The sequence below is a fragment of the Balaenoptera borealis genome, assembly GCF_965194805.1.
Source record: "Balaenoptera borealis genome assembly, chromosome: 11".
NCBI classification, from domain to species: domain Eukaryota; kingdom Metazoa; phylum Chordata; class Mammalia; order Artiodactyla; family Balaenopteridae; genus Balaenoptera; species Balaenoptera borealis.
This window is the reverse complement of record NC_138868.1, coordinates 54,107,482-54,120,554: the sequence shown is the minus strand read 5'-3', so window position 1 is coordinate 54,120,554 and position 13,073 is coordinate 54,107,482. Positions and strand designations below refer to the sequence as shown.

At 56.6% G+C, this 13,073-nt stretch overlaps 1 protein-coding gene across 11 annotated transcripts in view; it reads left to right on the top strand.

Moving 5' to 3' along the window:
* Window positions 1-12,324, top strand: part of GDPD5 (glycerophosphodiester phosphodiesterase domain containing 5) — a 91,338-nt gene extending 79,014 nt beyond the window's left edge. For 6 of the 11 annotated variants that reach the window (XM_082343173.1, XM_082343168.1, XM_082343171.1 and 3 more), the window contains 9 exons: window positions 916-998; window positions 2,118-2,268; window positions 2,822-3,040; window positions 3,717-3,874; window positions 4,114-4,261; window positions 5,537-5,619; window positions 6,200-6,214; window positions 8,435-8,547; window positions 11,352-12,324. In XM_082343173.1, coding sequence (XP_082199299.1) covers window positions 916-998; window positions 2,118-2,268; window positions 2,822-3,040; window positions 3,717-3,874; window positions 4,114-4,261; window positions 5,537-5,619; window positions 6,200-6,214; window positions 8,435-8,547; window positions 11,352-11,500 — 1,119 coding nt within the window. In that variant the 3' untranslated portion in view covers window positions 11,501-12,324. Of the gene's footprint in view, window positions 1-915; window positions 999-2,117; window positions 2,269-2,821; window positions 3,041-3,716; window positions 3,875-4,113; window positions 4,262-5,536; window positions 5,620-6,199; window positions 6,215-8,434; window positions 8,548-10,283; window positions 10,339-11,351 lie in introns of all 11 variants that reach the window. The other 5 variants (XM_082343174.1, XM_082343176.1, XM_082343178.1 and 2 more) reach the window with 4 other exon arrangements.
* The last annotated feature ends 749 nt before the right edge of the window (window positions 12,325-13,073 follow it).

Sequence of the window (13,073 nt, the reverse complement as noted above, 5' to 3'; positions counted from 1 at the left end):
GAAGAGAAGATGGGAATGAGCATGTCTCGGTGAGAATGGGATGAGCCATGGGAGCCCTTTCCAACCATCCCTCACTGCCAGAAGTCTTCCCTGTCTTGCATCCCGCACTGCACATGGTCCTAGCCCAATCCTTGGTATGGTGCTGACCCCCAGTGGCAGCAACGGGTATGACAGGATCATCAGACCAAACGACTAGGGAGACTCGGAACCCCAACTCCCCCAACTGGAAGGACACTCAGAGAACAGTGTACATATACCGCCAAAGACCAAATGGGGAAACTGAGGCCCATAGGATAAAGAGATGCACCAAATGTCACAAAGCTAGTTAATGGCAGAGTCAGGACTAGAACTAGGCTTTTCTGATGTATATGCTATAGGGTAACAGTTGTCATTTATTAAGCACTTACTGTATATCAGGCAACGTGCTAGGGGCTTTTAATCCTTATAACAGTCTAGGAGATGGTCTTGTCATGTCTGTATAGATGAAGAAACCAGTCACCCCACTGAAACTCTGCCATGCTATCTACCCTGTCCTCTCCCTTGGGGATCTCCACCTGGACTCAAGGTGTAACCAGGAGAAAACTTGGCATTCAGCCCAGCCCAAGACTGCATAGAGGCAGAAGACTGTAAAAAAGGCCTCCACCCCCCACATTTAGATACATCAACACTAACCATCCCTGCTTCTCTCTCCCCCCCCCACCAAAAAAATCTATGAGGTAGGCATGATTTAACAGATGAGGAAACTGAGCTTCAGAGAAGCTGCGTGGATGCCCAGGGCTCCACAGCTACTGCTTAGAGGAGTGGGAATTAGAACCAGGTCCACCCCAGCCTCCCAACGTGGAAGATTTTCTGTGGGTTGGGGAGCGGCGCATGAGCTAAAGCTTGGCTCTCCCTCACCACCACCTTCCTCTCCAGCTGGCCCCAGAGCACACGCTGATGTCCTTCAGGAAGGCCCTAGAGCAGAAGCTGTATGGACTCCAGGCTGACATCACCATCAGGTAAGCGTGGGGCTTGGGAGGACAGCGCCTCTTCTCCTCCTCCATGCAACCACACCCGGGTCTCTGCTGGAGACCTGTTTGGTCCCAGAGTCTTAGAGATGGGAGAGCAGAGGCTTGGACTGTCCACTGCAGGGCAGGCACCATGTTTATGCAAATAGATTTTGTGCCATACTCCAGGATATAAAATAGAGAAAAAAACAGACACTTGATTCAAGCAGAGTGGAGGTAGGGACCTGGAGTCCTGCCACAGATCCACTTAATGGAAAGACTAGATCTATATGGCTCAGCAAGATGGAGCGCAAACACTCTGATGAGTGAAATCAGCAAGGTGCAGAGTGATACGTTCACGGTGATGTCAATTATATTTTTAAAGACCACATAAAAGTGATCTATACAATTTCTACATGTAGATATATAAGTATGTGTTTGTATAAAGGGCAAGAAGTGTCCATACAGATCTGATAACATCATGTCTGAGAAGGGGAGGGGGGCAGGGTACTGAACAGGGGTACCACAGTGTGAGGATACCGTTCCCATTGTAGACATTATAGAATTGTGTATTTATCAAAGCTTTCTAGCAGATAGTAGAAAAATGCCTTGAGGAGGGGGAGCACAGGTGCCTTTTACTGTTTCACGCTAAGGCACCTTATGGGGATACTGGCAGCCCCAGCAGTGGGGTAGACCAGGATGATAGCAGGGTGGAACTTGTCAAAGGGGCCTGCATTTGCACTCTTCTCATTATGGCATCACAGGGACTGGGTTCTAAGCCAGGTTCCGCCACTTACTGGCTGGTAGGCCTTGAGTTTGATACTTCTGTCTCCAGCCTCAGTTTCCCCATTATCAAATGAGATAGCCTCTACCTCCCAGGGTTGCCGAGAGAACACACTCAGCCCTCCCTCCTCAGCAGTGCCCACCCCCATCTGACCCTCAGAGAGAACCGAGAGATTTGCCTACCGCCCACTGACTTCCCTATGCAGATGGGGAACCTGAGGCCCAAAGACGTGCAGAGCGGGCCTGGGTCCCTAGGTGGGCTGGTGTAAGTGGGTGGGGAGGAGCGTGTGGGAGGAGCGGGTGAGGGACCTGGGTGGGCACTGACTCCGTGGCCCCACCCTCCCACAGCCTGGACGGCGTGCCCTTCCTCATGCACGACGCCACCCTGCGCCGCACCACCAACGTGGAGGAGGAATTCCCGGAGCTCGCCCGCAGGCCCGCCTCCATGCTCAACTGGACCCTGCTGCAGAGGCTCAATGCTGGCCAGTGGTTCCTGAAGGTCTGGCAGCACCTGTCCCAGTCCTAGGCATGGAAAGCATGGTCAGGGACTCCATGGAGAGGGCCAGGGGCAGCCCTCAGCTCAGGTGACCTTCACACGCCGAGCTTCCTTGACTCACAGCCAGGCTGGTTGGCCGCCTCCTTGGGCTCCTGCCACTGCAGCCCAGATATCATGGCTGTCACTACTTGTTCTGGTTCTGCCTCCCCTACCAGAAGAAGTTGATTTTGATTATAATAGTTAATAGTTAAAATCGTTAACACTGTAAAACTCTAGAGGAAGTTGGTTCGCTGGTCTGAAACACTACTGAGAGAAAAATGGACTGGGGTCTGAGATATGTTCCAAGCAAATCATTCTTTTGGCAAGCAGACTGGGATAGAGAGGTTATGGTTGGGTTCTCCTAGAGGTCCCACAGGGCCCCAGCCTTCAATGTGCCTGACTTGCACACACCAGCCGACACTGGCAGCTCAGTCGTCTCCAAGTTCCATAGCCAGGAAGGCATGTGGAGGCTCCATCGGACTGGTGAGACAACCACGTGTGTCCCTGTCTCTGCCAGACGGACCCCTTCTGGACGGCCAGCTCCCTGTCACCGTCCGACCACAGGGAGGCCCAAAACCAGTCCATCTGCAGCCTAATGGAGCTCTTGGAGCTGGCCAAGGGCAATGCCACACTGCTGCTCAACCTGCGTGACCCGCCGCGGGAGCACCCCTACCGCGGCAGCTTCCTCAACGTCACGCTGGAGGCCCTGCTGCGCTCGGGCTTCCCCCAGCACCAGGTGAGGCCCTGCAGCCCAGTCGCTCGGGCTTCCCCCAGCACCAGGTGAGGCCCTGCAGCCCAGTCGCACCCAGCTCTGTCCCCAAGGCGCTGAGCTCCGCCCAGCCCTGCCCCACCCGCAGGGAGACCAGGCCTGCCTGGAGTCCCGCTCAAGCGGTAAACTCACTGTGTCCCCTCTCCAGACCTCAGGGTTCCACATTTGTGAAATGAGGGTAGCATGCCCCACGCCTCCCTGACAGGGTCATCATGGGGCCAAGAGGGAAACAAGAAAGTCGTTTAAAATGTACAAAGGAAAAAAAATAAAACGTTCAAAGGGCAGGAGCAGGGCCAGATTCTTCGGAACATGGTACTTCCATGAAGTGTTACCTACATGATACCTGGGGATCAGAAAAATACGATACCAACTACGACAGCACACTAGACGCTGGTGGCCACATGCACAGTAGTTGACATTTGGGGCGTTATCGGTCTTGTCCTGACTAGGGTCTGGAGGGGAAACTTCCTGAGGTGTTGCCAAAGCAATTCCCAGCCTTGGCCGGAGGTGATTACTACCTGAAAGCTTTCACTGCGTGCCAGGTCCCGCCTCTTTTAACCCCTCCAGGTGCTCCACGAGGGATAGACACCCTAACCCCATTTTACAGAAGGGAAATCAGAGGCTGCTCCTCTCCCGCCTGCAGGTCCTGTGGCTGCCTGACAGGCAGAGGCCCTTCGTGCAGAAGGTGGCTCCCGGCTTCCAGCAGACATCGGGCTCCAAGGAGGCAGCTGCCAGCCTGCGGAGAGGCCACATCCAGCGGCTGAACCTGCGCTACACTCAGGTGTCCCGCCAGGAGCTCAGGTGCCCACCCCATCCTGCCAGGCTCACCCAGAGGACTGGACACAGAGGCTCAGGGTTCAAAGAGGAGAGGTTGAGAACATCAGGCAGACCTGGGTTTGTATGTGAGCTTGGCCCTCTGAGAGCGGAGTTTCCTTCCTCCAGGGACAGTTTTGAGGACGGCGTGAGGTTGTGAAGGGCCATGCTTTACAGGCTTCCCACACTGGCCAAAGGGCCGACCAGCCTCTGTCCCTGCCCCACAGGGACTATGCATCCTGGAACCTGAGCGTGAACCTCTACACGGTCAATGCCCCGTGGCTCTTCTCCCTGCTGTGGTGCGCGGGGGTCCCGTCTGTCACCTCTGACAACTCCCACACCTTATCCCAGGTGCCCTCCCCCCTCTGGATCATGGTGAGTTGGGGATTGTTGGGGGTCCAGAGAGCTGCCTATGGCTTCCAGGGCTGGGGGGCAGGCTCCACACCCGGGCTCTCTCTGGTGAGGTCTCAGGGGTGGGGGGAGCACCTGAGGGGACAGGCTTGAGGCATGAAGAGGACTCTCCTGACCTCTGGGGCCTGCACCAAGGTCTGGGGGGTAGGAGGAACCTTGGCCTGAGCCACATGGGGAAAAGCACCAAAGGCTCTAGACAGATAAACAACTACTTGGGTTTTTGGGGGGTTTGGAGATTATTATATTTTGTTTTAAAGGAAGGGAGGTCATTGGGAAAAGAGGGCAACGGGGCAAAAATAGGGAACATTAAAATCTGCTCAGAGATTACAGCCAACAAAACCAGTTTTCGGTTGGTTGACCGACTGAGCACCTGAAGACAGGCCTGCGTTCCAGTCCCAGCTCTGCCAACCAGGGGGCTTGCGGAGCCCTTGACCTCCCTCCTGTGCTCCCACTGCCACTTCCCTGAGGTCATGAAAGGCAGATGGAGGGTCTCATTATGGCTAAGATGATGCCGTGTCAGTGAATCAGATCTAGGTTTTGGGTGGTTATCTCCATCCACCCACCCATTGTCTTTTAAAACCTCTGAAGGCTCAGCTCGGAATGAGATGAAATAACAGACTGGCAGCAGTAGCTATGAGCACAGTCTGATTTTCAGGCCACAGGAACTGACCAACAGCAAAAAGTGCCTCTGGCCCACCCCTGCCCCTCCTCCCCAGTTTACCTGAGGTCAAGGGGGTGCGAGGCCTGGCTGCTCTGCAGGCTTTGTCCTGCTGGGCCCCCCTCTGTGGTCCCCTGGAGGGCAAGCTCCCACGCTGCACACCCTACAATGACAGGTACTCTTACATGCACACGGATGCCACATGCCTCTTCACATACCCACCTGCGCACCTGCTTGTCACGTCACACCCTCTCATTCATCTATTTGTCTTTCATATTTTGGTTCTTGCATGAAGCCCCTTTAAGCACATACATCCTCTAGGTTTAAAACACACCACCTCTACAGTGAACACTGCACAGATCTCTTTTATCCTACACACATAGACACACACACACACCCCCACCCCCAAACCACAGGCCCACTCCTACAAAATATAACCTCAAGCCCCCAAGCCCCCTCCAGGTCCTCCTCTGCCCCTCCCTGATGGTGACGTGTGATCCTCCTGCCCATGGGCCCTTGGTCTGGAGCCCTGGTCTGGACCAGCCGTGACTGGAAGCTGGTCGTGGGCCATCTGTCCACAGCCCCCGGACGAGTACTGTCTCATGTGGGTCACCGCCGACCTGATCTCCTTCATCCTGATCGTTGGCATCTTCGTGCTCCAGAAGTGAGTAGGCCCTGACCACCTTCCGTGGCCTTCCCTGCCCGAGACAGGCCAGCTCCCACCCCAGCCAGGTGAACGTCCTCCTGAGCCCTCGGCCCGGAGATGTCCTGACCAGACCACCCTGTTCTGGGGAGAAGGAGGCCTCCCTGTAGCCCCCAGCCCGTTCCCCTCAGCCAGAGCCCAGTGGCTTCTGGAATGGGCACCCAGCTGGGAGCCCAGAGCCAAGCTGGGCCAGGATTTGCTGTGTAGACTCTTTGGTGAGTTTTAGCTCCAGGGGGGCTCCTCTCTAGGCTTGTCTCCCCGCCTGTCACCCAGGGCACAGGTTTCCACAGCACTCGTGCCGGGCTCAGGCCTCCCCACCCACCCTTCAGGACGACAGCTGGGGGTGGCGGTCGCAGCGGGAGTGGGTTGGTCCTGGGGAGGTTTTAGGGCCAGGCGGGGCCCCAACCCAGCCGTGAAGCAGCAGGCTGCGGTTTTACTCTTGACTGACGTTCTCTCTCTGTCCCATACTGCTCTGATCCGGCGCATGTCCCTCCTCTCTCTCCCCCCTCCCCACTCTCTGCTGCACTCTGGCATCTCACAGCTATCACTTGATCAGGTAATTCTGGTGTGGTCCTCCTCCTCCTGTTCCTCTTTCTCCCTCCTCCTCACCGCCCCCTCTCCACTTCCCTCTGAAAGCCTGCCTCTTGAGGAGCCCTAGGCCCAGGTCGCCCTCCCAGACACCTCCCCTGCCTGAAGCCTCCTCCCCGTCCTTGCTCCCGTCCTCTCCCCTGCAGTCCTCCCTTCTCTCTCCCCATCTTGCCGTGTGTGTCCCTCTGCTCTCTCCCCGCCCCGCAGACAGGGAACCAGCATTTCCTTGCAGGTTGCTGACCTGGCCTCTCTCAGCACCAGAGCGTCTCCCTCTGGGGAGGGGCTCTGCCTGGGCCACCCCCCACAGCCTGGCACTTTGGGCAAGGCCTTCCCCGGTGCCCGGCGCACAGCCTACCAAGTCCTGTTTCTCCCTGCCACCTGTGGCCCTCCCACTCCCAGTTTGCCTTTCCCATTGCTCACTCTGTTTATCTTTCTCTCCACCTCTCTTCTCTCTTTCTCTCTTTCACTTTCTGTCTCTGACTCCCACCCCACTGCTCTCCCCCCATGAGCACAGCCTCCCGCACTTTCCCCTGGGAAATACCCCCAGTGGTTGAGCTTCCTGTCCTAGATGTACCTCACTGCAGAGACACGGGCCTGACACTTTCCTCCTGGGTTTAACGTTAATTTCCAAGATGAGACCTTGGTCTTGGAGATGCAAGTTCCCCTTGGTCAGGTGCCTTGGGCCCTCCTAGGTCAGGCACCTTCACTGACCAGCTTCTAGGAGGAGGAACTCTGTGCTCACTGACTGTAGGACTGAGCCCAGCAAAGGGCCATTTGCCTGGTCCCTCCACCATCCTCTCAGTCGGCAGATGTCCACATGTGCTGGCTGGTGCTGTGCTGGGCCTTCTTCCCCAGGGTGCTCCACAGACACGCTGGGCCACTCAAGATACAGCCAGGGCGGCATCATCGTCTTCCTGGGGGTCAGGCAAGGCCTGATGGAGGACAGGACCCTGGGGGAGAAGTTCATTTCCCTGTGGGCCTCATTCTTCCATTCATTCACTCAACAATACTTACAGCACCCACCACACAGCAGGCATTGGGGTTGGTGCCAGGCACGCAGCGATAAATAAGAGACCCTACTGCTGTTCTCAAGGATGCGTAGGGTGGCCAGCCCAGCCAGAGGTTGCCTTCCCCTCTGCCTCCTGCTTTCCCCTTGTCTGTCTGCTCTGTTCATCCACCTGTCTGCCTGTCCATCTGTCTGTCCATTTCTGCTGTGCTGATCCCATCTGGAAACAACTGACTTCTCGTGGAGTCTGGGCTCCCTCCACCAACTCCAGCAGGGCGTCGGGCCCTGGGGGGTTGGGTTTTTGTTTCCAAGCTGTTCCCCACTTCCCTGAGTGGGGTTGGGGGTCTGGTGAGTCCTTCTGTCTAGGTTGCAGGAAGAATCTAAGTTCAGAGGCCAGGGATTTGGGTCTAGTTCAGAGGAACTGTAACAGCAAAAACTGTGCCCTGGGCTGGACGAAGGAACCCAAGTCCTCCCGGCTCTGCCTGGTCCCTGCACGCCCTATGCAGCCCCACCTCTCAGCCCATTCAGTTTTGCTCCCACCTTGCCCCAGCCATCAAAGGGGTAACGCTCCGGCCTGTCCCTCTCCACCAGGGAATATGCACCCCACTCTTCCAGGGCTGTTGGAACAGAGCAGCAGCAGGCCCCACCCCAGGTCACTCCAGCACCCTTGCCTTGTGACCCCATAAGACAAGCTCCCCGCTGTCTCCCCTCCCCTCCCTGCTTTCCTTCACTTCCTCTCTGGGGTTCCTCACTGGCTTCACTCAGCCTGGTCCTGATGGTGGAGCTGTAGGCGACGTCACCTGGGACTCCCCTAGATTGGTTTGTACCCCAGGGTGGGTCATCAGTCATGCCTGCTAAGCCCCCACCCCCAAATTTGTCCAGGTGTATAACTGGGGGCACCTGACACATAACTAACCAACCCCTAACCATCCTCCTGGGCAAGGGGAGCAGATCTAGGGGTCTGGAGGTAAGAGGGCTGGAGAGCCCTGGCTGAGAGTCAGCAGACTCTGATTCAGGCCCCAGCTCTGCCCTACTCTGGGCCTCAGTTTCCCCGTCTGTACAGTCGGACAAGAGTCCTGCTGGTCTCTCAGGCCAAATCCAGAGAGTCTGTGGAAGTGGGCAGGATCCCTTCTCCAAGGGAAGGTGGGGAAGGACCTGATGCCCACGGGGCCATCTCTGCAGGTGGCGCCTGGGTGGCATACGGAGCTACAACCCCGAGCAGATCATGCTGAGTGCCGCGGTGCACCGGACCAGCCGGGACGTCAGCATCATGAAGGAGAAGCTCATCTTTTCAGGTGTGCAGCTCCGCAGACAGGTTGAGTCAGGCTCTGGGCTCTGTCCTCTGCACCTCACACATGCAGATGGGTGTGTGTGCACACATTTCACACACAGCACATACAGGTAGGGACACGGCACAGACATCAATATACCCACCTAGCTTCACACTCACACTGGTACAGGGGCACACGTACACATACACACACAGAAATGCACACCCCTCCACATGCAGCCATCAACTCCAGGTCCTGTGGCTCAGTGTCAGCCCCATGGGTAGTGGGCAAGGGTGACACGCAGGGGTGGGGGGAGGGCTGGAGGACCATCCTGCCATGCTGGTTCATACACAGACCCCACAAATGTTGATTTCACCCCTGCTTGCTGCCTGTTGACATTCCCAGATTGATGGAGGAGGCAGCTGTATAAACACATACATGGAAAATTAGGTGTCACTGAGCTGTAATAGATGGGGGTACTGAGCCAGAGTGGGGTGCAAGGAGGAGAGAGGGGTTCAGAGTTCCCTGGGGCAGTGAGGAAGGTTTTGGGGCCCACTTTGTGAGGAGGTGACGTAGCTGAAATGGGAAGGAAGGGTAGGAGGGTGATGGGTTTGAGGTGAGGGCTGGGCGAGCAGAGGGAAGGAAGGGCATTCAAGGCAGGAACAGCATGTGTTCAGAGGGAGTGAGGGAACACTCCTTGCCGGGCACCAAGAACTAAACATCATTCCACGCGGCTTGAAGGGAGGGCCTCTGGCTGACTCACCCCAAGATGGCACTGGGGAGGCACTTCGGCCTCAAGTGTGTGGTCAGGAGCTTGGGCTTTGTTCTGAAATAACAGGAAGGTCACAGACAGATTTGTCTTTGTTACAGTAGGGCTATAACAAAGTACCACAAACTGGGTGGCTTAAAAACAGAAATGTATTGTCTCACAGTTCTGAAAGCTAAGAGTCCATCATCGAGGTGTCAGCAGGGCTGTGAGGGAAAGATCTGGTCCTGGCCTCTCCCATTGCCTTGTAGATGCATCTCTGTGTCCGAAGTTCCCCTCTTTACAAGGACACCAGTCATTCTGGATTAGGGCCCACTCTAATGACCTCATATTAACTAATTACATCTGCAATGACCTTATTTCCAAAGAGGGTCACATTCTGAAATGCTGGGGTTAGGACTTCAATATACGAATTTGGAGGGAACACAATTCAATCCCTCTTTTTTTTTCTTTTTTGGTCGGCGCCACAGGGCTTGTGGGATGGGATCTTAGTTCCCTGACCGGGGATCGAACCTGTGCCCCCCTGCAGTGGAAGTGCAGAGTCCTAACCACTGAACTGCCAGGGAATTCCCCACAATTCAGTCTCTAACGAGTGTGGAGGGTGGGTTAGAAGGGGAAGCTGGAGGCAAGGAAACCAATAATTCAGATGGGAATTGTGGGCATGGAAACAGGAGAGGAGAGATTTGAGAGATATCTAGAAGCTGGATGGACCTGGATTCAAATCCCAGCTTATCCCCCGAGCTGTGTGAACAAGAGCATATTACCTAACCTCCCTCACCATCAGTCTCCTCCTCTGTAAAATGGGCTAGCTCCCCCTCACAGAGTACTTGTGAGGGTTGGTGCCACGCCTGGCCCAGATGGGTGCTTGGTAAATGCTGCCCGAGTGAACCAGAGCCCAGTGGGGGGTGCTTGTGGGTTTAGTGGGGCCAGCTCCAGCGACTGTGTGAACATCCACTCATCTATTCACTCCTTTGTTTATCCCTTCCTTCAACAGATGCATGCCAGGCCCTGTTATAGGTGCTGAGGATACACAGATTCTTGCCTTTGGGGTACTTAATTCCTCCTACCCTCGCTCAAAAACCCTCCTTCTCCTGGGAGCCTTCCCTGAGCACCGAAGCTGGGTTGGAGGGCCTCCCCCGGCCTCCCACAGCTCTCTGGCGACACTGGGGAGCTCCTGGAAGGAGGAGCCCGTCCAGGGCACCTTGAGTCCCCAGGCTCCTGCACTGTGCCTGGCCCAGGGAAGTCAGGAGGGGCGGGTAGCATGAATGGCAGGCAAGAGGCCAGCACTTGGGCCTGTCAGGTCCTGCACCTCCCCAAGCCCCGCCTCTCTGCAGTGCCAAAGGCCATTCATTCATCTAGCACCTTCTCATCACTGGCCCTGAGGAGTCGCCGCAGGCCTCACCCCCTGCCCACTCCTGGTTGAGAGGTCCTCTCCAGGGACCCTCAGCCCCACCAAGGTGCTCTGAGTCCCCTTGGGGTGTGCTTAGCTCCCCTCAGCAGACCTTTTCTAAGCCTCTGCTGTGTGTCCAGGACTGTACCAGCCACTGGGGACACTGATGCCCAGACCTCATCCCTGTCCTTTAAGTACTCCAGCCGATGGGGGCCATAGACGGTGACAATACAGGTGGGGCAGGGGGGAACAGGGTGGTCATGAGGAGGCCCCATCCCAGCCTGGGGGCAAAAACAGAAATGAGAAGAATTTAGCCAGATTTTAAGAAAAGGAAGTGTTATCGGGAGGTCACTCCCAGGAGACAGGCCAATATGTGCAAAGCCCTGAGGAGAGTAAACACATGCGTGCCAAGCTTAAGAGGGTGCAGATAGTTTTCTGTGGCTGGAAGGTGGAGTTCCAGGGAGAGGAGACTGAAGTGCAACCAGAGTGTTTGCAGAGACTGAGAAGGGCCTTGAATGCCAAGCTCGAGAGCACACCTGAAACCCGAGGTTTCATTCCTCCTAGTGGCTGACCAGGAGTGGCTCCAGGCCACCCCTTCCCACCGCATCTGCCAGCCATCTGTCCACCCCTCTCCTTCCTGCACTCACATTCTGCCTCCCTCTGGCCCAACAGAGATCAGCGACGGCATGGAGGTCTCCGATGAGCTCTCTGTATGTTCGGACAACAGTTATGACACATATGCCAACAGCACCACCTCCCCTATGGGCCCCCAAGGGAGCGGCAGCCGCGCCACGACCCTCACAGACCGGAGTGGGCGTTAGCTGAAGACCCGTCTGTCCAGCCTGTACCTCATGTGGAGACAGGGGAAGCCCACAGAGCTGGCAGAAGCGTGCTCTGGGAGCTGGCGCCACAGTCTCCTTGTTGGCTCCAGCCCCTTGTCAGCCATGGCCTCTCTTGGAGGGGGCTCCCCTCGCCAGCCTCTCAGATGCCCCTGCGGGCCTGGGGCTCCTTTTTCTGGGAAGTTTGGGGCTCGGGGCCTGGTCCACTCCCGGAGGCTCTCCCTTGCATCCTGACCTGGAAGTTTGAAGGGTCACTGGGCCGTGCCATGCCCCCTGCGGCAGTGGAGGATGTGGAGCCTGCGTGTGCCCACGTGTGTCTGTCCTCCTGTCTGTGCTGTGAGGAAACCACCTTCTCCGTGGTTCTCCTGCCTCAAGGGCCTGCGCTAGGCCTCTGCCCCAGCACCTCTGCTCTTCCATCAGCCTCAAAGCACAAGGAAGCTTGGCCCAGGAGCAACGCCTGCTACAGTGGTGGAGACACTCCTCCCCTGCCAGCCTCCTGCTGCCGCTGGCCCTGCCCCGGGAGAGGGTCCGAGCCATATCCCCTAGGAGCAGCTGGAGATGGCAAGAGCAGGCTCGGGGCTGCTGGATCCACACCCAGGAGATGCACAGACTGACATGGCTGCTGGATCCACGCCCAGGAGATGCACAGACTGACATGACCTCAGGTTCCCACGTCAGTGGCCAAGGGCAGGGGCCACCTGGGAAAAGTGTTCAGGCATGGTCAGGGGTGGGTATATGGCCAAGGAGGCCTTCAGCGGAGGGAGCCTGAGGGGCCTTGGCCAAGATGATTAAAGCTGCCATCTTGACACGTGTCATCTCTGAATTGTCAGTGGGAGGGTGGGGACAGAGCTTGCTGGGTTTGGATTCGGGTCCCATGACTGAGGAAGAACCAGTCTCAGAAATGAATGGGAGAGTGGCAGGGTGGTGGAGCCCCTCCCCTGCATCACATGGCACTGGGGCTTCCTTAACAGCACCGGGCTTGGGGGCAAGTGTCCTCATACTGTGGTGGAGGAGACAGTCTTGGAGAGGTAAAGTGACCATCCAGAGCCACACAGCTTAGAACTGGCAGAGCCAGAATCCCACTCAGGCTCTGTGTGCCTTCCGTAACCAGCCGGGAATGGTAAGGCAGATGGGGAGGACTCCCTGGTCCGACGTAGGACTGGGCAGTGGGACGAGCAGGTCCCTTCGTGGCCACATGGAGGCTTTCTGAGATCCCTGGCCTATGGAGGGACAGGCCCTCAGCCAGGAGATGCCTCTCCCCCATGGCGGAGGTTCAGCTTTGAAGAGGCCCATTCCCATTCCTGGCACAGTGGGGCACCTGGGCTGAAAGCCAAAATACAGCCCCTGGGACCACAGATGCCCCTGTCTTTCAGTCCTTGGACCTTTGCCCTCTGCCCTCCATGAGAAGGGGTCTGTAAATCCCATCTTTGTCATAAAAGTCTGCATGGTCTTGGGTGTGTCCTAGGGGAAAGGAGGGGGCTGAACCCCAGTTTCATCCTACATTAAATAAACATGGTGCTTCCTGGGAGCCAAGGGATGTGTCTCTTCTCCAAAC